This window comes from Patiria miniata, unplaced genomic scaffold (genome assembly GCF_015706575.1).
Source record: "Patiria miniata isolate m_02_andy unplaced genomic scaffold, ASM1570657v1 HiC_scaffold_1, whole genome shotgun sequence".
Taxonomy (NCBI): Eukaryota; Metazoa; Echinodermata; class Asteroidea; order Valvatida; family Asterinidae; genus Patiria; species Patiria miniata.
Window position 1 is genome coordinate 20,047,270 of NW_024037047.1, and position 27,982 is coordinate 20,075,251.

At 42.6% G+C, this 27,982-nt stretch overlaps 3 protein-coding genes across 4 annotated transcripts; 2 read left to right on the forward strand and 1 right to left on the reverse strand.

Annotated features, from left to right (window-relative positions):
• Window positions 1–228: 228 nt before the first annotated feature.
• LOC119731537 lies at window positions 229–12,225 on the forward strand. Its single transcript, XM_038204711.1, has 5 exons — window positions 229–259; window positions 6,249–6,413; window positions 7,757–7,956; window positions 8,622–10,688; window positions 11,243–12,225. Exons 1-5 carry the CDS (start codon window positions 229–231, stop codon window positions 11,492–11,494), a joined length of 2,715 nt encoding a protein of 904 aa, XP_038060639.1. The 3' UTR covers window positions 11,495–12,225.
• Window positions 12,226–12,801: 576 nt separating this feature from the next.
• On the forward strand, window positions 12,802–19,453 carry LOC119725034 (gamma-butyrobetaine dioxygenase-like). The gene is made up of 5 exons (XM_038196403.1): window positions 12,802–13,806; window positions 15,590–15,695; window positions 16,542–16,738; window positions 17,517–17,683; window positions 18,168–19,453. The coding sequence occupies exons 1-5, from the start codon at window positions 13,253–13,255 to the stop codon at window positions 18,332–18,334; spliced, it is 1,191 nt and encodes a 396-aa protein (XP_038052331.1). The 5' UTR covers window positions 12,802–13,252; the 3' UTR covers window positions 18,335–19,453.
• On the reverse strand, window positions 18,921–27,736 carry LOC119725017 (gamma-butyrobetaine dioxygenase-like). 2 transcript variants are annotated; one of them, XM_038196385.1, is made up of 7 exons: window positions 27,514–27,736; window positions 26,525–26,855; window positions 25,696–25,908; window positions 24,398–24,503; window positions 22,351–22,550; window positions 21,330–21,493; window positions 18,921–20,964 (listed from the first exon to the last, which is right to left on the reverse strand). In XM_038196385.1, exons 1-7 carry the CDS (start codon window positions 27,524–27,526, stop codon window positions 20,798–20,800), a joined length of 1,194 nt encoding a protein of 397 aa, XP_038052313.1. In that variant the 5' UTR covers window positions 27,527–27,736; the 3' UTR covers window positions 18,921–20,797. The 2 variants fall into 2 exon arrangements, with proteins under 2 accessions (XP_038052313.1, XP_038052320.1); XM_038196392.1 differs by lacking the exon at window positions 27,514–27,736 and having other exon boundaries at window positions 26,525–26,937.
• Between the last annotated feature and the right edge of the window lie 246 nt (window positions 27,737–27,982).

Consider the following 27,982-nt stretch of genomic DNA (forward strand, 5'->3'; position numbering starts at 1 on the left):
CACGGTTTTACAACAGCATGCATGCATGGAAAGTTATCCAGGCATATACATCTATCTTTTACATTTTTCGTAAAGTGTCGCGATATTATATTGAAAATGCCACTCACGTGCCAAGAAAATTGATTACACATTTCCGTTTTGCCGTAAGTACCATTTCTTTTGGCGCCAGGACCCTAGGAACGTGAAAACCTGTCAGTGCTAAGAGAATGGATCAATGACTCTGACAAAATGCCCCAGCAGACTAGACATGAGGCTCAAAGTTGGTAATGAACAACCAGACAATCTTTGCTTTTGCTTTTAGTAGGGGAAAGGGTAATGTTATGCCGCATGTTATTCCGCTTGGGCGGAAAGGACCCTATTTTAAAACACGTGTCGTATATCTGTTCTGTCATATTGTATCTATAATTATTATATCCCTCAGTGGATTCGTCTGTTGTTTTGTTTCCTCTCTTGTTTGATGATGTCCTTCCGAAGACAAATATTAAGGATTTGTCATATTCTTGCTCAAGCAGCAGTGTGATAATTTAAAACCTGTAAACCCTCCCCTCCAAAACAAAATCACATAAAGCTAAATAAAGTAAAATTACATGTAGGCCCACTGTACGAACTGGGTTTAAAACTGTAACAGCATTACATCGAGTTAAATTGTAAAAAGACAATTTGAAAATCACTCTAACTCTCACTGTAAAATGATTGTTAATTTACCAAACTATTAGAACCTATGATAAAAAAATCAGTTGAAAATAACAACGAACCACTTGCTCATTTCATCCTCAAAATGAAATCTGAGGCAGATGCAGAAACCACCACATCAAACGTATGGCCGTCCTGTGTTTGAATGAAAACACTTAGTCATAACCATTGAGGTTGCAGCATTACCATGGAGTTCAATTGTTAAAAGAACATTTTACAAACACTTTAACTCTGACTGTAAAATGATTGATAATTTACCAAATTATCAGGACTTTTGATGAAGAAAATCAGTTCGAAATAACAAAGAAACACGTCTTGCTCCTTGCTTTGTGCTCAAGATGCAGAAATCACTGCGTCGAAAGTACAACCGTCTTGTGTTTGCACTGAAAACACTTAGTCATAATCGAGGAGAAATTATTTCGCCGTCGTAAATCACTATCGCCACAATTTCCAATTTCATACACGAACGCACCGTTATTAAATAAAGAACAAGATGAACGCATCCGGACCCATGTTTACTTAGTGCCCTAAATTGAAATAAATTGGCAAACATCAAAAGTACGGTAAAAGGGAGTTAATGTTCCTTGGTGTTTTAACGGGGAGGGAAAAACGCCATTAGTGCAAAGATTTGTATAGTTTGTCAGTATCAAAGAGCCATAGAAATAATTTCTGTGTACATGTTTTGCGTAGACATCCATGCCTCCAAACTGGTCGGAAACAATGTGTTGTTTTTTTATTTCGTATCTTTCAGTTTCATGAGATACTTTGTAATACCTTACACTGCAAAACAGGGTGTTCAATTCAACACTGGTGGTATCTATATATAGGACCACTGGAAATATTTTGACCAATGGTCATATATACCAACAGTGTTTAATTTACACCATAGTTTTTGCAGTGTAGGCCTAAGGTATTCCCTCTTTAAAGCGGTAAGATACTGACTGGTGTAGTTCGTGTGAACTGACTGAAAATCACTTATACAGAAACACACGGCGCTTTTAGACTAAAGTTTTCATTTCTAGCGCTCGACTACATTTTTAGCTTCCGACTGCAAGCCTTATATTACCTCTTTATGGTAGATTTCTCAGGCAATAATTCTGGCAAGAATTATATTTCCTTTGAATGATTTTAGCCGGCAGTTCGACTCGAGTATCTTGGAGTTACATCTGACTAGGCGCACTCATTATTTTGTTGCTGTGCTATCAGTTTAGGCATTACCTTCACTGTGTAACAATTATTAACCAAACAGGCAGTATGTCTGTACCCAGGTTTTCCACTCATGGACAATGTGGAATGTTCTATAAAAAAAGAAATCGAAAAAGAGAATTGAACAAAAAAGATCGCCTGGAAAATGTAAGAACTAATGCAGTGACTTAAAGATGTCATCTCACAGTGACTTTTGATGAAGAATTTTGCACTTTCCTCACCCCAATGAAATTGATTTATTCCATTATGAGGAGCCATTATTCATTTTCAGATTAGGTAAACCGACGATCGGGATAGTGCACGCATTCAATCAATCGGCTCAGTCATTAGTCAAATCTAACCCGGCAAGACGACAGGATCTCGCATCTAAGTGTTTATACCAAAAGGTTAATTATCTCCGTTTCATTGCGTCATACCATACGCAGCACTCTCGAGTATCGTATCGTCAAAAGAGACCTTTTCTTTGCCAACGCGTGGTTTGCACTTTTTGCCAACCATGGCTTGGCAAACTGGAAGGTCAACGACGCCAAAAAAAAAGGAATATAGTTGTTAATGTTTCTAAACATATCATTGGATTATTGAAAATACACAAAATGTACCAACCGTAAAACACTACCAAAGACTTAATAAGAATTCCTCTTTCTTACCTAGTTTAGGTAGTAATGAGGGTGTTCATGAATTATGGAACCTTTGGCAAAATCTGTTGCCATAATGCCAACCACGGCTGAAATTTAAGCCCATGTGGCAGCCCACTCAAAATGGCGCTCACTTTTTAGAAACAAAAGAAAGGTCTATCAAAAATGTAACAACGAAAGGTCAACCTGTGGTAATAAACCAGCTCGTTAAAAATGCAAATCTATGCGGGCATGCGCACAAGCAATCATCGAAGTGAAAGAGCACAAGCAGTACGGTTGTACGCACGGAGCAACGATTACAAAATTGTGTTTTAATGTTGAAAAATCTCCAGAATCAACAACTTTAACATTATACAGCCAACACGGGTGCCTGTACTCTTTGCAGTCGATGCTTGCTTCTGCGCAAGTGAATTTATTACAGTGCTGATCGATGGTATTTGAACAACTCTCTAGCACTGGCTTACGCCTGTATTAGCTCGAAAAGTCGAAGTCTACAACACCTTACATATTAATTTGATACCACTAGCGGGATTTGCGCGGCAGCCGTTAGCTGGGTGGAGTCATATACTGATGTTTACTTTCACCTCCATGGCCATGTTGACCCAAAGTGCAGGCGTGGTAAGCCTTGGTGAAGTAATTTTGCCATAATTTGTCATCATCAACGTTATGTGATGCGTAATAGCGATACGTTTTGAAGTGTTCTAATAGAGGTAATGTTGTAACATGTAACTGTTCAAAGTCTGAAAGAAACAAATTTGCAAACAAACAAAAACACCGTTTTTGTTCATGTGCCAACCGTGACTTCAGAGGACAGTGAAATCAAAGCATAGGCCTTACCATTTTAAGGCCTTTTACACACAAAAAATGCTCCTAACGTTAACCGTTATCTACTATATTATTTACCACTATCAGCTTTACAACTAGAGGTTGCAATGGGAGTGTAACATTAAAACTAGGCCTATTTCCCGGATATTTTTCAACTTAATTTTTCCCCGTTAGGTCACCTGATGAAATGCAAAAATCCATTTCTGTTTTGTGTCTTTCTACACGTTCCAATCTCATTGCTTAGTCGCGATACGTACACAATGAGTGTACAAACAAACATCGCACGTTCGTGATTAACACGAGTTCATCCAAAGGTTGATCTGGATTGAAAAAAAAGGGAAGTAATCGGGAGATTTTTTTGCTGCCATAGCAGAAAGTGCAAGTAAAATCCAGGTACGGTCATAAATATTTTGAATTTCTAGGGTCCGGTGGCCGAGCGTTCATCCAAAGGTGGAATTCAGTGCGGAGAAACAAAACGTTCGAGCTTTTTTGATATTTTTTCCCCCAATATATTGAGAACGCTATACAGGAGTATACATATAGCGATTCGAAGGAATCACCAAATTGGCGGTGACTTCACAACCTCTTTACGTTTCTCGGTGTGCTGGAGTAAAATTCGAAAACGGCTGGTAGATTATATTAAGTTATTAACCATTTCTGACAATGAAACCAAGGATTCCTCAACAGCGGTCAAGGCACTGTAGCTCGCAAGCTTGAAGAAACCTGTAGAGAGAAGACAATGAGAAAACAATTACAGTTTTAGAGGTGGAGGAAAAGCCCAGACAAATATGCTTGGAAAAAAACATGTAAAAAAAAAAAAAATGTTGGCATAGGCGGCATTCGAATTCACAGCGGTGGAAGGCGAGGAAAGTACCGATACGCAAACCTGACTCCCCAAATTCTGAGAAATGTGTTCTTTGAAGACTTAGAAACATTGTTGCAGAGTTATATTTAGAAAAACCACTAAAGAAGGCACGTAGGCCATGTACTAGTAATAAATCGTATACTACTCTATGACTTTCCACGCTGTTCCTTTCCCAATCCGAAGTAAAGTTATATAAGCATGTTATCAATATCAGTCTTTTTGCTTTTAGCCTGTCTCTATTCGTTAGCGAGAACATTCACAACAATGTATACGAAAGATAATTGTAAGCCATTAAGGGAAGGGATTTGATCAGGCAACATGAGAGAGAATTTTTTATGGGAGTGAAACATTCTTGTTTTTCGTTTTCAACGCCAGAAAGGAATTAATTTGGCAACTCCTAAAATAAAATGTTGAACACGATACCAAGGACGGCAACAAGACACGATCGCTAATGCAAGTTGCAATGACAACACACATCAATAACATTCCGAAAAGGTATAGTGTTACATAGATGAGCGAACGGAAGCTTCTCACTATAAATAACTATGGGTTTAAATCCGTGGTTGCTTTTGCTTTGAAATGGATTGGTTTTAAGGGTATGATGGATTTTGACAGGTGCATTGGCATTCTCAAAAAGTGCTTCTGGCTATAAATAATTATCGGATTGTTCTTAAATCCGTGGTTCACGAGGCTTTTGCTTTGAAATGGATTGGTTGTAAGGATTTGTATGATGAATTTTGCCAGGTGCATTGGCAGTGCCAAAAAGTACTTCTCACTGTAAATAATTATGGGATTCTTCTTAAATCCGTGGTTGCTTTCGCTTTGAAATGGATTTGGTTTTAAGGATTTGGATGATGAATGTTGATATGTGCATTGACAGTGTCATATTGCATGGAGGGATACAATGGGCCTGAATGTACAAACGACATGGACTGGCTGATCTTGTAAAAACAATACGACTGTATTTACAGGCTGATTCACCGAAACAGTCATACTCTTATGCATGGGTTAACCGTGCACAACTGAAATTAGTCAACAGAATCATGTCACTGAGAAAATCCACTTACATCGAGTCGCATCGAAATTAGAAATAAAGCTAACACGATTGTTGTGTGTTTTTCATAAGCCCTAGAAATTTCATAAGCTCGTCATTTCTCGATCTGTTCTAACCTTCTTGTTATAAGAAGTGTAAGCCAGCATATTCTGGGTAGGCCTAGTTCAATTAAAAATTGCTTTTTACTTGAAGCCTTTATGGTTCCCATGATCTTTTGTTCCCGTCTCTAATCAAACAAAGAATTAACGAGAAAATATATTTTCTTTCTTTGAATCTGAACAAACTAAAACGCCCACAGCACTTTCTTTATTTTTTCCCCTTCAGAGACCAATTCACTGAGATGATTTATCGCGATAGCTTGCAACTCATGGTCGTTATCATTTCGAGTGGAGATTGAACAAAGTTCAAGACGTGGCAATCCATAATGAATATAATATGCGACTGGTCAGGTCCCTAGCAACACCTGTTGGGCTGCCCGTCGTAACGGTCATGTTCCCTGCCTCACTCATAATCTTCTGATTCGTGTGCCTGTCTGTCTATTATTCCATCATTCCCATTCTGTACCTCGTACGTTCTCGGATGATGATGATGATGATGATGGGTTTAACAGCCTTGAGTGGGCAAAAAAAAAAGGAAATTGCCCCTTATGTATCTGATCGCTCATACCCTTAAATCCCGGAATGGCCTACAACCGAGGGTTTTACTTGCACATGAAGAAAACACTTAAGCCCAAGAGCACACCATCCATCGTGTCGGCAAAGTAAAAGGGAACACTAATTAAAAATGTCCCCGTACACAAGGGTGATGGATTCCAATCGCGCTAATTTGTTCGAGCAAAAGTTTGATGAAATTAAACTTGGTCATTGTGTTTCTTCTATCCCTACTTAAGGAAATGGGAGTAAAACTTCGCTGAAAAGTCTAGCTCTATTCAAACAAAGTTGAATTGATTAATGGATTATTTAATTAATAGAACTCCTCCTCCTCCTCATCCTCTTCCACCTCATCTTCCCTTCCTCTTCCTTCGCTTCCTCCTGCTCCTCTTTCTCTTCCTCCTCCACCTCCCTCTCCTTCTCCCCTCCTCCTCTAGTTCCTTTCATTGGCTCTGTCCCGGGCTGCCTCGAGGATCTCCTAAGATGTAATAGTTACACCTTTGGAAATCAGTCTAGCCGTGTTTGTAGGCCTACTGGGTACAACCATGCAAGTATAATTCGTCTGCCTTTCCTATGGTTCCCATGCTCAGGTTGAGGACATATAGCTTGACCAGATAGTCTTTTGGTTTCCTCTGGTGATGGATTAATTAATTAATAAAGCAGCGTTGAAATTCACTCCTTCTTCACACGAAGGCCTACTGTGCTGATCACGCAGTGTCTTTATCATTGGCTCGTACTCCAATTCAGCATAAAAAAAAGGTTCGGCAACGTATGGAAACACACCGAATGAAATACGAAAGTGGGCCAATTATTATGTGAACATTATTAGTTTGTAGCATTCCGAACCCTAATCATTATCGACGCCCATCATTCATCTTTCTCATGGAATTGCCAAATAGTACAAAACACCTTCCTTGAATATTTGGTACTGACTATATATCTCTGTTCCAAAAGACTTGTTAAACAATCCCAGGATATTTTTTTCTATTGCCTTGTATGCAACTTACAAGCACTTTCGCCGAGTACAGTGTAAGCACGAGTGTCCACCCGTCTTATTTTTCTTAGCATTTAGGGCATTATATCTCAAGATCTCGCGAGTGTTTATACATCGCAGCATTTAAAATAAAAGCACTGTGGGTCTGCTGCTCCGCGGTTTTAGATTGTTGACGCCGTCACGAAAAATAAAAAGGCATCTTGGGCCGTTTTAGCGTTTCAACAGATAGCAGCCACTTACCAAGCGAAACCCTTAAGTGCCCCCTCCTGTGGTAGATTAGACACGATCCTATTACATCTTGCCTTGCTCCGGTTGCAACGATAAACTCAGAACATGTCACCGTGAAGCGAGTCACGAAGAAGTGAGATCATGTTTCTTGTTATATTGGTCCGGGTAATAATTTGTCCTACTTTGTAAACGCAGAATAGGGTTCAGTACCGACAGAAATTTAAAGGTCTGTGCACAAGACGCCAATCCCATTATGTTATCTTTGCGAACTGGGACAGGCACGCCATGATGTTTACTCGCCACTTACGGAGCAATTCTATCATGACCTTAGGAAGAACTTACCTGCTGGGATTTTTGAGTTCTTCAACTGGGCTTGTCTAGAACGAAGCAAGTTAGATCAGTTAGTGGCGTCAAATTATTGGCCTTACTCACGAATTCCCTACAGGCTTGATGAGTAATTAGCCTTGGGTTAAAAAGAGGGGGAAAAGAGCATAACGCCGGATGGGTGTGAGAAATAGAAACCCATTGCCCAAGCGCTATTTGATATTGAGCAACTGCCATCGTAATGATCCATGAATTTTTTGTTTCGTCCACTTTGCTATCTAGATAGTTTGACAAATGTCACCCATGGGGGCGCTCTCCACAGGTTGTGTATTGCGTGTGCCCCGACGCCAGTTTGCCCGTGCGATGAAGAGTGCCCGTTTTCAAACGGCTGTTGTTACGACTACGCCGAGTTTTGCGAGACAGCCGAAGATGACAACTTTGAAGAACACCCAAGTGTCGAGACACTTGATGAAAATCTGAAGGTAAACAAACAGGCCATTTTTATTGTAACGACTCCATTCTGTGTACAATGAGTAGTCTCCGGCAAGTACCGCGGAAAAAAAGGACTTCTATATCTTAAGCAGGAGTTGAAAATAAAATGGTAAAATGAAGGGCCCACTTTTTGAATGATAACATAAACTTACGTATAAACTTAATATTCATGACTTTTTGCTGCCGCCGAAAAGCAACCGATACAGCGCCCTCATTCGCTTGAAAAAAAATACCATGGCTTTAAAATGTTCATGTTTTCTTTGAGGTATACTGTTAAAAAGCTGTTGATGCGCGGTTTTTTCTTTTTAAATTTGGTTTTTTTTAATTCTAGTGTTTTATTGGCATAAATTAAAATTTACAAAAAATCCCTATTTCGTTTATAAATGACGGAATGGGGCAAGCTTTCAAGCTAGACATGACTAAACTATGCATATGCACACACAAACTATAAATGGGTTCCATTCAAAAAAGGTAATACTGGCCGCGATCATAGAGTTTGTGTGTAATAATCATGTAAATGAGTAGAGGCAACATAATATGCGCTATCGCTGTCATTGGGTAATAGTAACTATGTAAATTAGTAGAAAAAATACGCTATCGCTGCCATTGATTTGTATTGCATTCCAATGTGTCACTGTTTATTTTACTTACTCAGAGTGAGCAGTTCAGCTGTTATGGGGTCAAAGGTGAAAGACATGGATACCTCCTCGTCGATACCTGCAGCAAAGACTACAACGATACCTACGCCTCGGGAAAGTGCCGTAGTGAGGAGAATGGTTCCTTCCACTCAATCTCCCACGTGACTGTTTCGAGTTTGGCAAGTGGTGTTTCGTACAGAAACATCTACTGCGCGGTGTGTAACAACGAGACGGTGAAAGATCTCCGGGCGTGGCCAGTGCAAATGATGTGCAACACGGAAGAGGCTTATGAAGCTTCTCTGGTGAAGCTTCGTAACTCGAACAGAGACGTTGCGGGCCGTGCTCTGAAGGACCTGAACTGTAGTGTAGATGTCCGGCTACCAGTTGCTACCGAGGGAGTTGATTGGAGGACGCCGGTGCGTCGTGTAAGCGCACGACGCTCTGTGACTCGTTGTCACACGGGATATTCTATTGTGACACAACTAAGCAAAACGCAGAGTTCCATCCCTCCCATCTCAATCCTCTTGGATTTCGGATCTAGCAGCCACGTGAGGATAGTCCGGGAGGAAACAGTCGTCGCCGAGGAGCAAGTGGCCTGCCCGGCAGGTCATGTTTTTGACCCCTTCGCGTCGAGATGCCGACGGCTGTTTTGTGAGGATGGATACGTCTTGACCGACGGTCGTTGCGTTTTCGTGCCGATACAGGGAAGTGTCGGGGAACTGGACGTAAAGATACATGTTACCCGCACTATATATGAAAATAATACAGGACCTGACTGTTCACAACGCCAAGACGAAACCAGCTTCTGCCTTGCAAGTTTCTTCGGAATAGATCTCAATGACGTCACGCTACACACGACGAAACATCCAGAAACCGGTATGAAGACTGGTGTGTGTTCGTATATTTTCCTCTTAGACTCCAGCGAAAAAAGCTTTCAGACACTATGGACCCACTTGCTCTCGTCTTGGAGTCCAACTGAAAACTTTGGTAAGTGTCGCAACTCGGGAGTTTGGTTCACTGAGATTGAGAGAAAGGCAAACGACACCGATACTCCATGTAAAACAAGTCTGCTAAATGCTACCGACTATTCGATACAGCGAAACAATTCCACCGGTATTGTCAACACGTACTCATCTGAGCAGGTGGCAATACATGCGACCTTTAACACCGAAGGGATGAACTTCAGCAGAGTGGTAGAACTTGAAATCTGCTATGAAGTAACATTCACCTGCCCCCTCATTTATCTAAACAGGAGTTTGTTCCGAGAGGCAGATGGGGCTAGCGGGTCGGTGGTGTACATTCCGACCGGACGGGTGTTCACGGAGCTGGAGTACCAAGACACGGGAGACGGCAGGTTGGAGCTCTGCTCGTTCCTGGAGAGTAACGGGACTCGCAACGGAACCATCACCACCAGATTCTTCGGGTACTCCGATACGCAAGCCATGTTGAGCTTGGTAGGTAACGTGGTGTCGATGGTTGCTGGAGGAGCGACCTTCTTGACGTACTTTGTCTTTGATGTCCTGCGCAACCACGCCACATGTTGCATCATGAACCTAGTGGCGTCCTTATTCATGGCACAGCTCTTGCTTCTCTTGACGGGGTCAGCCATTGCCAACCCAGCTGGCTGCACTATGGTGGCAGCTCTGAGTCACTACTTCTGGCTGGTCAATGTTTTCTGGACCGGCATCCTGGCTTACGATCTGAACAGGACCTTCGCCGGTAAATCATGCATCGTTGGCCGGGGCTGTGACCGCGGTCACTACCGCCCAAGGCTTCGCTCCTACGCGCTGCTGACCTGGGGAGGGGGTCTCCTAATCGTAGTCCCATGCCTGGTGATCTATCTATGCGATTGCACGGAGCTTCCAATATGGTACGGAAACAGTGAGGTTTGCTGGATCGGCAACGGCCAGTCCATCTTAGTGGTGTTCGCCGCCCCCTTGGCTTGCATCTTACTGACAAACATTTTCCTCTTCATGAGGACTGTGTGGAGTATTCGAAAAACGAACAAGGAGACGCAGCACAACGTTCAGAAAAACGTGACCAAAGTGAGAAGGGCGAGGGAGGAACTTATCATATATGTTAAGGTAAACATTTGGTAATGGAATACCATTTTGCTTTCAATTGATTTGATATATATCCTGGATGCGAGCCCAAAGGTGTTTATGCTGTCGAGACAGAGTGCATTAACGTAACTACGATCTGGGTTAGGGTTCGAATCCCACCGAAGCCGACATGTGAGTTTGGTTTGCTCTCTCACATTGATCATGTCTGCGTCGTTTTCTTGTCGGTGTCTCTTCCAGTGTTGTAGTCAAGGTGCATGCGGTAGATCACATGGCAACACAGGCCATTTCCAAGTCAATCATACTTTATCCCATCCCAAGTCAACTCACAAGCTAATCAAATTATTGTTACAATGGCATTCCTTTGTATGCCTCATGCTCATCCAACTTGCAAATTGACGTTTTAGTCGTGAACGGACTGGTAATGTACCGGTGTTCCATCACTAGTACATCAGTCTCGACCACAACACTACTTCTTTAGACCTCGGAGATACAGTGCCAGTGCCTTCCGGTTCCTGGCTTCAATTTAAAAAAGAAAACAAAAGACACCAATTAAAAGATATCTTTCTCTTTCACAGATATCCACACTGATGGGTTTCACGTGGATCTTCGGCTTTGCTGCCGCCATGAGCGACCTTGGAGGCCTTTGGTATGTCTTCATCATCCTGAACACCCTCCAGGGCCTGCTGATATTCCTTTCCTTCACCTGTAAGCAGAGGGTCCGGATCTTGTGGATGGAGGCCTTCTGTGGGGAATCCTCTCGAAAGAGGAGCTACAGCCTCGGCGTAGCTTCGTCCAGTGCCTCAGCGACGCGCATTACCAGGGTGTAAAGGGCTCAGTCCTCCCGCAAGTGTTGCAGAGAGACGATATAGAGTTGACGGCTTAGTTCAAACTACGTGTAGTAATAATTATGATAATGTATACTTATGTAGCGCTTTTAACTAAGAACAAAGTGCTTTACGTTATTATTACCCCTGGTCATCGGGCCAAGAAACATTCCAAAGACTATCTCAGCTCGCTTGGGAGTATACAGATCGATGCTGCAATTTCGGCACAAAGCAGCTAAAATTATCATTCGCAATACCCATCTCTGCACTCACAGGTACCCATTTACTCTTGGGTCCGGAGAACTAATGAAAGACAAAGTGTCTTGCCTAAGAACACACGCACCACAACAGCAAGTACCCGCAATTAGTCTATGGGGTCAGTGCTCCGGACCACGAGGCCACGGCGCTCCACACATTTGCTACAAACTTTAGTCATTCCTTTCATCATGAGAAAAAAAGTTGGATTTTTAACCTGTAAATGGCACCATGCAGTGTTTACTGCAGGATCAATTCATCATTACATCATTAATTCTGGTTGCATCACTGATGACGCTTTTAATTATTTTGTTTTCCTTTTTTTTTTAGATCTGTGCGTCGGTATGAAAATTCTCTTAAATATTGAAATATTCTTATTTCTCTGCTCTTCTTTTCTACAATCTGAAATTACTTTAACCTTTGCCTGACATTCTGGTCTTGTGTTATATCCATCAAAATCCTTTACCTTAAAGGGGCAGTAGGTCCTGAAATCCCCGAAAATTTCAAACATCTGGTTGTCTTACCGTTCCCGACATGACATGACGGAGTACGAATACGTCTTTCGTGTCGTTCTCAGTGTACGCTATACACGTTGTGTGTCTCGGGAACAGCGCGCGGTGACCAATCACCAATGCAAAAATTGGTGGTTTCTTCCACGTCCGCAAAAGGCGAACACTTTACGCGTACGAATGAAATCACAACTAGCATCCAAACAGCTCGAATTTATGGTGTCGCAAAAGTGGACCCCGAAATTCGTTCTCGCACGCATAAAACAGGAATAACACAAAAACGCCCAGTTTTGAAAGGATAGTTGTGTGGATGTTTATGTCCTACTTTTTAATGTTATTTCCGATTATTTATCATCATCTCGTTCAAAGCGCGTTTTGTAGCCCAATTGGGCTGTTCCAGGACCAAGTATCCCTTTAATGTACAGAGTATTTGCATACAATCCAGGTAATATCAGGGCAATGTCTGTATTATTTGTAGTAGATTCACGAATCACGTACCGTGTCTTGGGGTCACTGCAGTTACAATTGAACTACCTTTGTACATGTACATGTATTATAATCAAAAGGCTTCAGGGTCAAATGTTCATGACCTACAAATACAACTATTTGTTCACATCGCACGATTAAAATCAATGCACAACAATCCGTCTATGGGCTATTGATAAAAAGTTCGAGCAAGGGTCTTTGGTTAACTACAGCGGTTGATTCGTAACGCAATGGCCCATGCGCGATACAATTGCAAATGGCGAATCATGACGATGGCCCTAAGTCCAACGTCATCATGAAACCTCCGTCTCCTGGTTCCCTGTTGTACATTAGGATAAGCGCTGCTATAAACCAGCGACGCTGGTCCCAAACAGTGGTCTAGACCACAGAGCGTCCAACGCATCGACTAGCGTGCGTTCGATAGTTAGACGAACTAGAGTTAAGCAGTTCTTGATTGACCGAACGTGCTCCAGTCTGTACTGCGGCGCGACGGCTGCTGACGAGAAGCAAAATGGCCTCTGATAGCGCGTCTCGAGATCCGATCCTGAAGCAACTCCGGAGGGTTGACGATGAAGGTTGGTTCGTCTTGGAGTTTGATAACGGCTACACGGGGAGGTACCCGTACGTCTGGATGCGTGACAACTGCCGCTGCTCCGCTTGCTACCACCCATCCTCCTGGCAGCGAACTTCGCATGTCGCCAACCTGGATCCCGAGGTACTAGCGAGCCGCGAAGAGATCCGAGCTGACGGAGCGGTCTTGGCCGTCGACTGGTCCGACGGTCACCGCAGCGAGTTCCAAGCCGAGTGGCTCAACCGCCAGCGATTCGCCGAGTCCGTAACGGACCACGTGGAGGGGCAGGAGCTGCAGACATGGGGAGCCGAGATGAGCAGCGAGGTGGCCCGGTTCGACTTCCAGCGGCTCCTGGTGGATGAGGTGGAGCGTTACAAGTGGCTGAGCCAGCTCTTCACCAAGGGGATTGCTTTGGTCCAGGGGGCACCCTGTCAAGTGGGTACCATTGGGCAACTGGCCAAATCGGTCGCCTACTTGAGAACCACTTGCTATGGGTAGGTCCACGCAGCTGCCTTTTATTGCCGCAGTCTGGTTATTAAACGAATTACTTTTCGTACACAGGAACACAATTTTCATCTAATCTACAACGTACACTCCGCGTTGTCAAAATACAATTTGTGTCCGTATTACCAATATTAAAATGGTGACATTTTTGCGATTTCTTTTATCCCGTCATATGGAACATCAAGTTGAATGTGCAGTTTTTAATCTGCAGCATATTATAATTACATTGTGATTCCCTTATCATGCATGTCCTATCAAACGGCAATGGTTGAACGAATTAGTAATCATTTTCTCCAGAACGAACTTTCATCCCAAGTCTTTGTCACGTACTGCTACGCTAGCATGCAACAGAGGCACAAACAGCTGATACTCTTATCATATAATTGCCCGTTTCATGTCAAAATGTAAACAAACTAGCATCGCCCACCTACAATATTAGTCTCTGGATATGTTAAGTTTCTGAGCAAATTCGGCGATTAATTATGCAAAACAATACTGCATCTTGGCCTTGAGATTCTGAGCATTCAGCGGCGCCTTCCAACTGGCCTTCGGTAACCCGTTGTTGTATTACAAAAACATGGCATCCAAGTTGACCAATCATCAGCTTATTGCACATTTCTGATCGAAGTGACGCCACAGTTTCTGAAGTCGACACCAATTATATCTGGCGCGCGGGGTTGCATATAATTTGCATAATTATGAGACGTTCGAGCGTGGCTCTGCGCGCGCACGTGCATGTCTGATCCTTAGACAAACAAGATACGTCTCGACCCAAAATACATGCCTCAGATAGCTATGCCGTATAATCAGACTAAACAAAATACACTGAACAGTTCTTGTACACTATTGAGAGAACAGTATCTTTCTTTAACATAAGCACCACGATTGATATTCTTCTTCCTAATTTTCTGAATTTCAAAACCGCCTTTAATTTCCAGATTTCCGTTTTCCATTTTTTCTGCATCGAGTGTAACATTATTTTGCTGCGTTCCAACAATGTTTGATTGTTTATAGCGATCGCACCTTTAATGTTTAATATCAAGTGGCTGTATGGAATCACTCCATGACAACATGTAATTTGAGCCACCCGACCCTCACAACCAGCCCATTCACCCCTGATTAACCTCTGGCATGTCTGGGGTATCTCTCAGGCCCCAAACAGCCGTTAAAACCACATACTTAACCCCATGTGACATTCCATTTTGGTCACAGGGGTACGTGATCGAAACAATCCCAATGTATATAGTGCATTAATTTGTACACAAGCCTATGTAAATGTGCACAAGCACACAGGGTTTTCCCGCCAATTTTCAACCCCTCCAGTAGGATCACAAGACTGACACCCCCTCTGGTGGATGTACCTTGGTCCATACTAGGATCTAGTGATAGATGGCCCCGGCTGGTGGGTATACCGCGTGGCCAGGACAATATAAAACATAAAAATGTGGATAGTCGTTATTCCCAGGTGAATCCTGCTAATTTATTAATTAATTCACTGCGCGTGTGCAGATCAGTTTATCTTATCAGGTGCGCGTACCTCGTATTCACATACGAAAGAAACTGTTTCTGTGTGAGTTCAAAGTGTGTGAATGAATAAGCCTATGTTACTGATGACGTCACAATTTGTTTACGTGTACATGCAAACAAAGTGCGACGTCATCAGTACGGAGGCTTATTGGTAAACGTCACCTATATTGTTTTGACTAAAAACAGAAACTGAAAAAACAAAGAAACCTAGTCAACTTTCTTGTAAAATTATCCGCACTTTGACAGGGACACTTTCCAAGTCTTCAGCAAACCCAGTGCCAGCAGTATTGCCTTCACGCCCAAGTCGCTTGGACTCCACATTGACCTGCTGTTTTATGAATACTGTCCAGGTGTAAGTACATGTCACATTCAGTGGGTTGTAAAGGGCTATCAATGTTGGAATCTAAAACCCGACCTTTTGAAAGTAGTGTAGTGTAGGCGGGGCTAATATGTGGAGTGTCCAATCACACCTTGGTAAATCCTGACGTCAACAAATCATTTGCAGCTATTCGCCCTTTGCGGACGTGTCAGAAACCACATTTTTTGTGCATTGGTGTTGTGTGTAATGTGAGACATGTGTATTATGTACAGTACATGTCCCGCTAGTACCGCTCGCCTAGCTACTATATGCAAGTTTCCACGCAACGATCGACTAATAAATAATAAGAAAACGAATTTTGAGGTCAGTTTAGGCTTTTAACATACCACCCCCAAAACCTCACATGGACGATTGGACCAAGGCGTTCATCTGGGTACAAATGATTTGCTTAAACCAGTGGCTTATGAGGTCGCTATTCGCGCTGTATTTTAATGCACTGTATAGCGAGGATAATTTATGCCGCCGACCGTTAATACTGCGTACGGACAAATAATGACGAACGCATAGCCAATTCTTCGCTCGTACCCCCCGCCCTGCAAACAGGACGCTGGTAAGGGCTGATGTCATTTGAGCTCTCATTGGATAGATTTGCGTGATCTGTGACGTAGAACGCGTCACACAAACTAGCTTCCGGTGCCAGTCATGCGTAGCGTGCGCTAGCTGCATGCAAAGGTCAATCTGTACTTCCTTCACAAGATTCTTTGAAGCTCATCAGCCCTTAACAGCGCCCTGTTTGCAGGGCGGGGTACGAGCGAAAACCAAGGCTAACACGCATATGGCTTTATCAATACTTTGGGGTGATATCCCTTCCGGACTCAGATCCAGATGCTCCATTGCATCCAGCAAGCAGGGGAAGGTGGTGACAGTCAGTTCGTAGATGGCCTGAATATTGCTGAACAGCTACGCCGGGACCACCCCGCCGAGTACCAGCTACTCCGCACGCTGCAGATCGACTTCCGTGACGCCGGGGATGACTACATCAACTACCATCTCAAGACTCGACGTCCCATGATACAGTGAGCATGAGTATAGTGTTCAATTAAAAGTCTGTCTGCAGGGATAACACCATGGCAGTGGAGAATACAATGTGCAGGTTATAATAAAGCCGAGTGTCGAATTTACACCGAGTGAGGTGTTGTATTGAAATCTTGTACAGTGTTGAATAAACACAGGATGCGATGTTGAAATTAATAACGTTGTTAAATTAACAGCGTAATTTGTGATGTAAACTTATCACTAGGTGCAGTGCTAGTGTACAATTCACCACAATGTGTGGTGTATAATAAATACTTTTAATTGATACGTGTGTTAAATTAACACAATCAACATGTATTTTGGCGATTCAAAACACTGACCCACTGTGGATTATATTTTGTGAAAAAGAGGTGGAGATTAAAGATTGCATCATCAGCAGCTGTCCAAAATTATTCACATCCAGAATTAAAGATGGACGCCAATGTACTCCGAACCGGTTTGGGAAAAGCAATTTCTCCGATTCTCAATGTTGTTGTTGATGTTGTTAGTGGTGTTGTTGTTGCTGTTCTTGCTGTTCTTGCTGTTCTTGATGTGTCATGGTTGCACGAACGACAGACTATCGTTGTGCCATTACCTTATCTACTGCGTTTCATATCAGTAGGAGTTCACAGTTCAATGGAGGTGGCACAGTGTTACTTATGAAAGGACTCGTTCGCAGGATGCATGAGAGCTGGAAAGACAATTAAAAATTAAATGCAAAGACAACATTCAGTCACTGGTCGGCACGGTTAATGCATTTACGTCATCTTTTCCTCTTAGGTACGATCGTCACGGGAAGTTCCAAGCAATTAATTACAGCGATCACTGCCGCTCAACAGAGCTGAACATCCCCGTGGAAGACGTCAAGAAACTCTACAAGGCCATCAAGGTCTTCAACACGGTCATGTATCGTCCGGAAAACGTGTTCAGACACCGCCTGGCCGCTGGTAAAAATGTGCCACGGATTTTTGATAGCCCTCCGTTAGAGGCCATGATTGTGAAAAAAAGAGGGCGCTCTAACGGCTCTGGTCATGGGTGAACCAGACATAAATACAAGGCCATTGACGTACATTAACCACAGTCATGTTAATTCCAAAATAAAAGGGGTCAGTTTGCACCCTTTTCAATGTTGCTTTCTTCTCAAAACAGCATAACTATAGCACCCTCCATTGTGTCCACCATCTCAAAAATGCATATGAAGCTTCTGCCCTGGAGGCGGCGCTGCTGTCCTCATAATTTTGGGAATTTGTAGTCCGTAAACAACACTGTCAGGAGTATAAAATGAACATTAAAACACTTCTAAGAACTTTCCACTGACATTGACGTCATTGACGGATACTTGTGCCCGAAAAAATCCAAACATTTGGTGTACAACTACCTTTAGAGGACGCAGGTAACACATCGCCCCTTTTAAATGTTCTCCATTTGCAGGTGAGATCATAACTTTCAGCAACGGCCGCGTGATGCACGGCCGCAGCGCGTTCAAGCTCGTGGGCTCCCAGGCAAGACATCTGGAGGGAGGCTACTTTGATTGGGACGAAGGCAAATCGGCCATGAGACTTCTGCGAGAGAAGCTGTATGGAGAAAAGAGGCTTTAGAGGACATGATTGTCGAGTTGTGGTTCGCAAGTTCTCGCAAGCCTTCAAAAGTCCTTTGCCAAAGTCCTCGAAAGCTTACAAGTATTATCACAAGTCGTAATTGAACAAAACTCCATATTTTCTGAAAATTCTTGAAGCGTCCCCATAGGTCCCCAGAAGCTTTACAAAGTCCTTGCAAGTCCACAAGTTATCACAGAGCTATGCGTATTCTCACAAGTCCTCGTAAGTCCACATAAGCCATAACAAGTCCTCACATAATTACATGTCATCATCACATTTCCTTACAAGTCAGCACGATTTATCAATAGTTTATACCCAAGTGCTCACAAGTCCCAACAAAGACTCGATCAGAAGAGCCCACTAGTCATCATACATCTTCACCTGCCCGCAGAATTCATTTCAAGTTTTCAAACGTTCTCACGAGTTCTCAAAATTCCTTACAAGTCCTCACAAGTCCTAGCAGTTTGGATCTCGACTGAGAAATATTTCAGAAACCTGCTTTAAATGAAAAACGTCCTGCAGATAACACAGAAGCTCAACTTTGACAGACTGATTCCACATCAAGGATGTATCTTCGAGCCATATATATGACTATATTGTATCATGTTATACATGTCCTTTAATTGTTCAATTCCAGCCTTATTGCTGTGGCACCTGGTATCAAATACATCTCAATCTTTAACTCAATTAAAAAATCTCAACGACAAAAATCCCTGAATGGTCAAAACCAAACAAATATCTGATAAAAATGTATTAATTAGAGTGTTCAGTTAAACGCGTCGATTGACAAATTCTGACAGTTATTAATAAAGCACGCGCCCTTAACATTTTAAAGTGATTATTATTATATTACAAATATAAAACCAACGATATCACATAGTTGAGGTATTTAATGGTTGGTAGATTATTACACTTATATTTTCTAATTCCATTTAATCTACATTACACTACATGTAAATGCAAAAACTGTTCGATAAAACTATGATTTTTTCACATCTGGGCCTATGCTGTCAATATAAAAAGGATTTTAGTATTCATATCATACGCATAATAGTTTTATTCTTGCATTTCCCAAAATAGATTCGAATAAAAAAATATTGAAAGATATGCAGAATTATATATTATTTTTATTATATTATTTGTGCTTCAATTGGTCAAACCAGCAGACTCAGAATGTTCTCTGTTGCAGACCTGGCCGCGAATCTTTGTTTCCCAAACGACATCCGCTTCCCATCTCCTGATTGGTCCACTGCGTGTATATCTAATGCCTTGCTCTCCACCACACAAACCCAAGATAGGCTTTTCGTCTTGTGAGAAATATTCCTTCCTCACTAGTTATTTAAAAGGTAAAATGAGATGAGAAAAACGCTCACAGGGATTCGAACTCGGATCACCGGATTAGAAGTCAGGACTACTTCCAACCAGTCCACGAATCAGCCGCCAATCGTCGGTGATTTAAACCCCATTATTCTCTGTTATATAACTTTAATATCTCAAAAGCCTTGGCCATCATGAATATGCAGAACGCAGAGACAGCGCCCTCTTTTGATATTGTCGTTTGGGGAAAAAAATTCAAGACCCGGCCCGTTGGTACACGTACACAAAAATGACATCAGTGGGGCAATATAACGATCAATGACAGTGGAAATCCTTTGCCACATTTCATTTCATCCCATTTCTCAAGTTCGGATAGAAAAGACCGATCAATTACGCCACGCCCTATATGATGTTTAGACCAATCACCATGGTTAGTAAAAACGTCCCACACACACGCGCACCATAAATATTAGCGCCCTTGGATAAACACTCAATTTGCGTTAGCTTCCGGTTCCAATGGATCCGATGCATAGTGGCCAGTGGGCGTGGTTTAAACTGAACTGACGTAACACTAAAGAACCGGATTTGCATTGTGGTTTTAAAGCTACAGTCCATCATTTGCAGCTATCCAAAAAGTAACTGACGTAATTATTGTTGAAAAACATACTTGGTTGAAAGATAGTAAGTTGCTATAATTCGTCGGATCGCTGCGATGCGCGTCAGATCGCTGCGATGCGCGACATCGTGTCTCGGACGCTGAATTCAGGCACAATTCAAAACATGATTCAGCAACTTTTGATTTGAAATCGAGATCCAAGAATGCTGTTTTTCACGATATATACAGCTGAAGCTGAGCTGAAACTTCATCAGGTTAGTTGTTCAGCACCCTTATAAGCACGTTTGTTGCTTCAAACGAACAAAATGCACAAATTACAAATGATTGACTGTATCTTTAAGAAGCGCATGTATCGTGGCCAAGGTGCTCTGTGGGCGGGGCTAAATGGATGGTATTTACAATTGATGAGTTAATTACAACTCTGTCTTTTTGCACAAATTAATCAATCGGCAAAAGTATGATCAAAATAAGCAACTCGGACTTCTTTTGTTAATTTTGGTGATGGGGAAACACAACTACTTTGTCGAACCTTAAAGTCGTTTGATGCCGTACAGTTTTTCCCTCAAGACGCGCGTGCGTGAACGAACCTCATCCCAGTCGATGTAACCGCCCTCTAACAGACGACTACTGCCAGCCTGCACTTCAAAAGAGCTACGTCCATGCAACAGCCGTCGGTTGTTAAATGTGACCATCTCACCTTGAAAAATATTGAAATTAAACGGATTTATTTGAAAAATCTAGAACTGATGCATGCAATGTCAAAACTTATTTTGTGGAATATATACAATGTTCTCACACATAAGCTGTTTTTGTATGCAATTCACCTCAATTTCGGGGCAATAATTAAAGTTATTGCATGGGTGGGTTTTGGGGGGTCAGTTTTTTTTATATATTTTGGAACGTTATTGTAAGTCCATCATTATACATGTAATACTTTCATCGAGTTTTGTATTGGCTTCCTTTTAATTAGAACAAAGATAATATGAATTTAAAAAAATGCAGGTGGAAATGAAAAACTATACCTAACCCAGTGATTGACAGTTATTGGAATCCTAACAATACCTTCGGTCAAGCGATGGTGCACCAAATTCTGGGGGCGGTAGATAACTTGATTGAACAGCTTAATGGCCTTGTACATCTCTGTTACTTTTTCCACTGGCATCAGCATGTATGGAGCGCGAATCGGGTCATTATAACGCATGCAGAGTTCTCCTCGAAGATCGTAGCTAAAAAAAAAACACAAAATACCGAGAGTATGGGAATAATAGAAACCTGCTGCAGTTGAGTTTGCATAATCAAGCCATGATTACTAAAAAAAAATCAAAGTAATAGATACCAAAAAATTTTAAATTTCCACAATGTCTGTTAGAATATTTTGTTCGTCAATGTCGACATTGTAGAAAGCCAGATATTGATCGTGCAAGACATCAGCACTTAATTACTACGTTTAGGACTGTGCAAACTTCTGTTGACACCTTAATAATGGGTGTTAGGTAACAAGCTATCGACGGTGACAAGTTCTTCTTACCAATATTCATCCCATTTTAAGTGTGTTTTGACTTGTGATTGATGATGATTAAAGCTCTGAGCTTCTTCGTTTGAACAGCTCTAACCTAAAGATAATTTATTCACGGTAAACATATTTGATGTTGGCTTTCAATTTTCATTTGGATGGAGCAATGGTTAATTTCATGTGCATGCAGCCCCCATTTTGATCACGCCGCCTAAACGAATTTCTAATATAGGACAGGTTGCCAGTCTATAGTTGCGATTTTACATTGAGGTAATAAGGTTTTTTTGTTTTTTTCCTTTACAGTGTCCCTCTTTATAAAAACAATATGTGGTTAAAGTTCACATAACTGCAAAATTATCAGCTTGGGAATTGTCAGCCACTACATAAATTTACATAATATAATATTGAGTACATGTATATTGGAACATGATAAGAATTATATTATACCGAATATCAGGACAAACATGGATTTGCTTAATGTCTTCTTCATAAGACCTTTTTACTTGATGTTCGGGGACCAATGAAGACAAAAATCAGTTTTGAATCAAGACCAAGACTGCACTGACTTACTCGATGATTGGTCGGCTGGCCTTCATGTGGAACGGGTATTGGTCTGTGGCCGCGTTCTTGTAGTCTATCGGCACGCCGCTCAGCAGTTTGTACGCCTCTGGGTGTTCGGCCTTTAACTGTCTGACAATGTTCCAGCCGTCAACGAACTGGTTCTCCCCACCTTTTCCCTTGGCTTGCTCGATGCAATGAAGAAGCTGAACCTAAAAGGTTAACATTACGAAAGGGGTTTGATTACAAAACCTCAATCCGGGTTACACGGGAGGGGCGGGGTTACACGGGAGGGGGCGGGGCTACCATATATCGAAGAGGAACTGTACACACTATCCCAAAGCAGTGTTGTGTAAATGTGATCTTTTTTGATAAATGTTAATTTTCAAAGAATATGACATGCACTGAAAAAAAGCTTGGATAAAACACTGTTGGGCAATATAATTTACCCAGAATTGGTAAGAAATTATCTCATATTGGGTTGAATTGGGTAAAAACTGTCAAAACTATTGGGAAGAATTTGCCCAAGAGTGTTGGCAGTTGATAATTTGACCAGCGTTGGTCGAATGTTCAACCCATTTTCCCCATTTTTTTTTACAGTGTGCCGACCCCGAATTAGTATAAACAACATTTTATTTTATCAGGCAAGCAACTGGAAAGTCACAAAAGAGTAAATTCCATTAAGGTTTACAAGACACACTGACGTTTAAACATTTCAAAATATGTAATGGCATACAAGAGAAGCAGAAATAAATTATAATAGGAGATCATCTGATACACTGTACCAAGAAAAGTTCAATACATGTATTAGTTTGAATGAAGAAACTGAATGAAGCGGGGCTTGAGCCCACGATATCCAGAAGACTGCGATAGCTGTTGCTCTACGAAGCAACCCTTAAGTTTGGGTCTGCCATTTTTCTCTCCATATCTTGGTTCTAACGTTGATATATAAGCAGTTGTAATGAGGTAAGGAGTAAGACCGAGCACTGAGTCATCACAAGTTGTTAGCGATGTTACGAACTTGGAAATGGCGACCACGGATCATTCGTGGAATATATGTGACTCGTTATTACAACTCGTCCAATAAATTTGGAGAAAAGGTCATCAATGGTCTTTGGGGACTTGCTGTACTATCTTTATATCAATAAACCCTAGAGCGAATTCGCATACAAAAGCAACATCTTTAGGTAAATAACACCGATAACAAAGTTTTAAAATACCCCAGATGGACTTTGCCCGGATGTCCTTAAAACGAACAATATGCACGTAGCCACGTTGTTATCTGAATAAAGTAGTGTGATTGTTTGTATTCCAAGATATCTTGAGGACAGTTGTGAGTGTTATTTGTTCGTTTGAGCTGTAAGGTGCACATCGCTGTACAAGGATCTATTGTAATGCATGCATTAACCTTAAAAAAAACCACCAAAGTCTAATACGATACATTTGCGGCCCGGCAAAAGCAATTGAAGGTTTTGGTTATTAATCGTATATCACTGTGCTTTTTGCACATGGCTATTATACAGCGTTCATCTTCAGTCGTGCTCATCTAGTAGCTCATTAGGCAATGTCTTATAAGGACAGCTGCATAACGTTTTCCAAGAAATCATGTAATGTTTACTTTTTTTCAGAACTGCACTTCGTTGCTAATATTTTGGAGTCGCTAAAACTCTCACTCACTCGGCCAAATTTACCAATTTCAACAGCATCCTCCTATACTTGTGTTCGCCATTATTAATGTGACTATATATACATCGGCAGAATTGACCTATCGCCTTTTGCGAGTTAGCCACGCCCCTTAGACAACCCTATGGATTGTGTACGTTAAGTTTTGCGCGTCCCGCGTCCATTTTGCATATCATGTAATTGGACAATATTTCACAAGCTGCGTTGATGCGATTCTAACGCGATAGGTCCATTATGGTGTACCTGACAATATACATGTATAACTCATGATCACCTTTACAACTACACTGTATTACCCCTCCCCAATTCCTGTGCTTGAAACACGAAACTAGTCTCAATTTCTGAATTTGGGGGAGGGGCGGGGTCACAGTCTTACCTCAGGAGGGCTGATGTAGTATGGCAAGTCCGTGTGGAGGACAAGGTACTTGGAGGTATAACCCAAACTACTGACGTTAGGTTTGCTCTCCACCTGCCACTCCTCTCTGTCATAAAAAAGAACGGATATCGATAATCGATATTCAATGGACCGATCCAGTAAGCACCGCCCCATGGTATTCTGACCAATCAAAGCCGTGATTTATGACCGACGTGCGTGCAGAAATGTCCGACATGCGTGCACGCGCGTATGATGTGCGCGGCAGAAAAATGCAGCGTGGCATTGAAGAGGAGCACGTGTTAATTTGCCCACGTGCGCAGTGGGCGGGGCTTACTGGATCGGTCCATTTTCACTAATCACTGTCACAAATTGTATAGGCCTACTAAATAACATGGATTGTATGTTCCAAATTTGGTCCAAAACTTGAAAACCACTACTGTTGGGTGAAGGGATACATTTTTTTCTGTTGTGTTTTTCTCTGTAAAGATCTTGAAGAAAATCAGATCCCAAAATACTTAATTAGTTAAAAAACCAACCTTCGTATTAGGTTTATGTTTGAATAAAACCTTCTAATGAAGTATCTTCTATAGGCATGGTTTGTTTGTTGTTTTCTCATTTTTTGTTGTTCACTCCTTACAATTTATGGTAGGGTATGCTCAGCCAAATCCTTTTAAAAATGACATTTTATACTCAAGTCAAAACAAAGTACATTGTAAAATGTAGTCTTGGTTGAAACTGGGACGCTTACAGTCACCTTTTTAAACATGTTGGCTTGACATGGCAAGATCATGTCCCAATGGTTTTAAACCATAAACCTGCAAATGCAACAGAATGTAACAACGGTATAAAGTTGTTGCAATTAAGTTGTTTCATTTAGCAGCCCACTCAAGTCCCCGTGCTTTGTTGCATGTTGTTGCATTCGAGGGTAACTGCTTTTGGTGCATCATGCATAGGCGATACAAGATTATCGACTGTTGCACTTGCATTTAGCAGGGTAATTGATGCCAAGGTTGGCATGCTCTCACCCTCCTGAGGACGGACAGAGCACACTGTCCGAAACGTCGAGTTCTACACTCAACCAACCGGTTCTTCAAGTTCAGAACCACACTTCTTCCAAGAAGAGATTTCTTTCCACATTACCCGCAGGCTTACTGCACAATGCAACAGAATCCACTGTCGCAATTTGATGCATTTGGCGGGGTATACTCATTTGAGTTGAGTTTGATATTGTTGCATTTAGCAGGGTACCTGAAAAATACTCGATGGGGGGTTAATAAGGTTAGGCAATGCGCATTTACCCGTAAATTGTCCTCCTGAAGAATGCAACCCTCTCAGCCAATTGACGGCAGACGCCTTTCTCCTTGGGAGCCCGTTGCACCAGTGCTATCCCGGTTGTCTGAAGGACCCTCAGCCACTCGTACAACACTTTATCGGTGCTCAGAATTGAGGCGTAGTCAAACGTGGGGATGTTGCCGTTCATCTCTGCTCCCCATACCTGGTACTCCGGATGGCTGATCGGGAAAAGTAAACATGTGTTTCATCATAACCCTCTATTGTTGTTGATAGTGCAGTGTGGTGGCCTCGTGGTTAAGGGCATTTGATTCGTGGTCTGTAGTGTGGGTAAAACTGCAGGTTGTGGGTTCCAGTCCAGCCTGGGGTCATGGTGCGTGTGCACTTGGCAAGGCACTTTGTCACTTATTGCTTCTCTCCACCCAGGAGTACATTGGTACCTGTGAGGGCATGCAGAGATGGTTATTGTGATTGAATTAGCTTCGTTGTGCCTAACATGTAGCGCCAGTCGAGCTGTACACTCCCCAGGGAGCTGAGATGGTTATTTTGAATCTTTTATGGGCCCAATGAGCTGATGTTCAGAGGCCTAAGTGTCCAGAGAAAATAACCGGTCTACATTTCAGCACGCCTCCTTGAAAAAAATTTGGATCTACCTTTGCTAGCCCCCCCCCCCCCACCCAAAAAAAATCTATTGGCTCTAGAACCGCGCCTGCCCCCGGGATTGACGCCAATGGGTGAGCGGACAAAGTTCTCTCCATTGACATCTATTAGTCTTATTATTATTATTGGAGATCAATGGTTATGTCAATGAAATGGGGACCTGAAGTCCGCTGTTACCTGATGGGGTCAATCTGGGACTCCGAGAAACGCTGGCAGTCCAGCCAGTCAGCGCGGTAGCTGCTGCGGTGCTGATCGGGCCAGACAACCTCTAACGCCCGCCCATCATCCACAACCGACTCGCTGGCCGGCAGAACCTCGGGGTCCATATCTGCCGTGAGCGTCTCCCGTTGTAGACATTCCTTGTTGTAGCATTGGCTGCACTGGCAGTTGTCCCTCAGCCAAACGTACGGATACTTCCCCGAGTAGTAGTCACTCAAGTCCGCCACATACCATTTCGCTTGGTCGTCTCTGGTAACTTTGAGGAGGCGAGGTTGTGCTTCACCGTTTGCTGCCATGATGGAATATAGTTTACCATTACAATACACACGAACATAATTGTACACAGGAGGTACATGTACATTATTTGTACAATGTATGTAAGGTGTGCATGCGATAACAACGGTATTGCGTAACACCCTGTATTAGCCCATTATGCAGCAAGATAATGTGACAAAGTGAGCCCCCCCCCCCCCCCCCGTCTTTCGTGTTGGTCATCGGGGCGGCGGAACGCTTTTTTGGGGGGGGGAGGGGGAGGGGGGGCTCAACACCAAAAAGCTGCCCTTGCTCAGGAAAAAAGGCCACATTTCATCGGTGTGACAACCCCCCCCCCCCCCCTGTCTTTCGTGTTGGTCATATCGGGGCGGCGGAACGCCTTTCAAACGGGGGGGGCAACATTTTAGTGTATGTAGTGTGTTTTCCGGTATTTAGTGTCTTTTGGTGTTTTCTGGTGTTTTCTGTTATTTAGTGTGTTTTCCGGTAGTTTTCCGGTTTTTCCCTGTGTTTTCCGGTAGTTTTCCGGTATTTTCCGGTGTTTTCCGGTATTTTCCGGTATACGGTAACACCCGCGTGGCGATACTTTCCTTGCCTTCCACCACGTCCGGTGTCCACTGCTGTGACCCAGGTTCGCCGCCTGGGCCAATAATGAATTGGGTTTTCACAGTCCCTACCTGTTTCCGTCATGTCCGTGGACTTTCCCTTCCGGGCTTTTCCTCCCACCTCTAAGACCGTGATTTCTTCTCGCTGTCTTCTCTCTAAGTTGGTGTGATCATGGGTGTGATCATGTGATGTTTCCCCGGGGCGGGATGCTCTACCGACTATGATATGCTATCTAAACAGTTATGCGAAAGTCTTTGCTAACATGTGCACGCACGCGTGTACAATACATATGTACAGTACTACATGTACTACGAACGTACATTGTACGTTTAACGTTGTGTACATGTAGTACGCGAGTAACTAGCTACTACGCAAAGCCGCCGGTGTGGCAGGTAATTCTGTCCCCCTGGTAAATGTGTTCCCCCGGACAAATTTACCGGCTTGTGACCCGGTAAATCTGTCCCCCTCCCTGGTAAATAGGTCCCCCTGCCCAACGTTGAAAGTGTCCCCCTGATAAATGTGTCCCCGTGCAAGTATCAC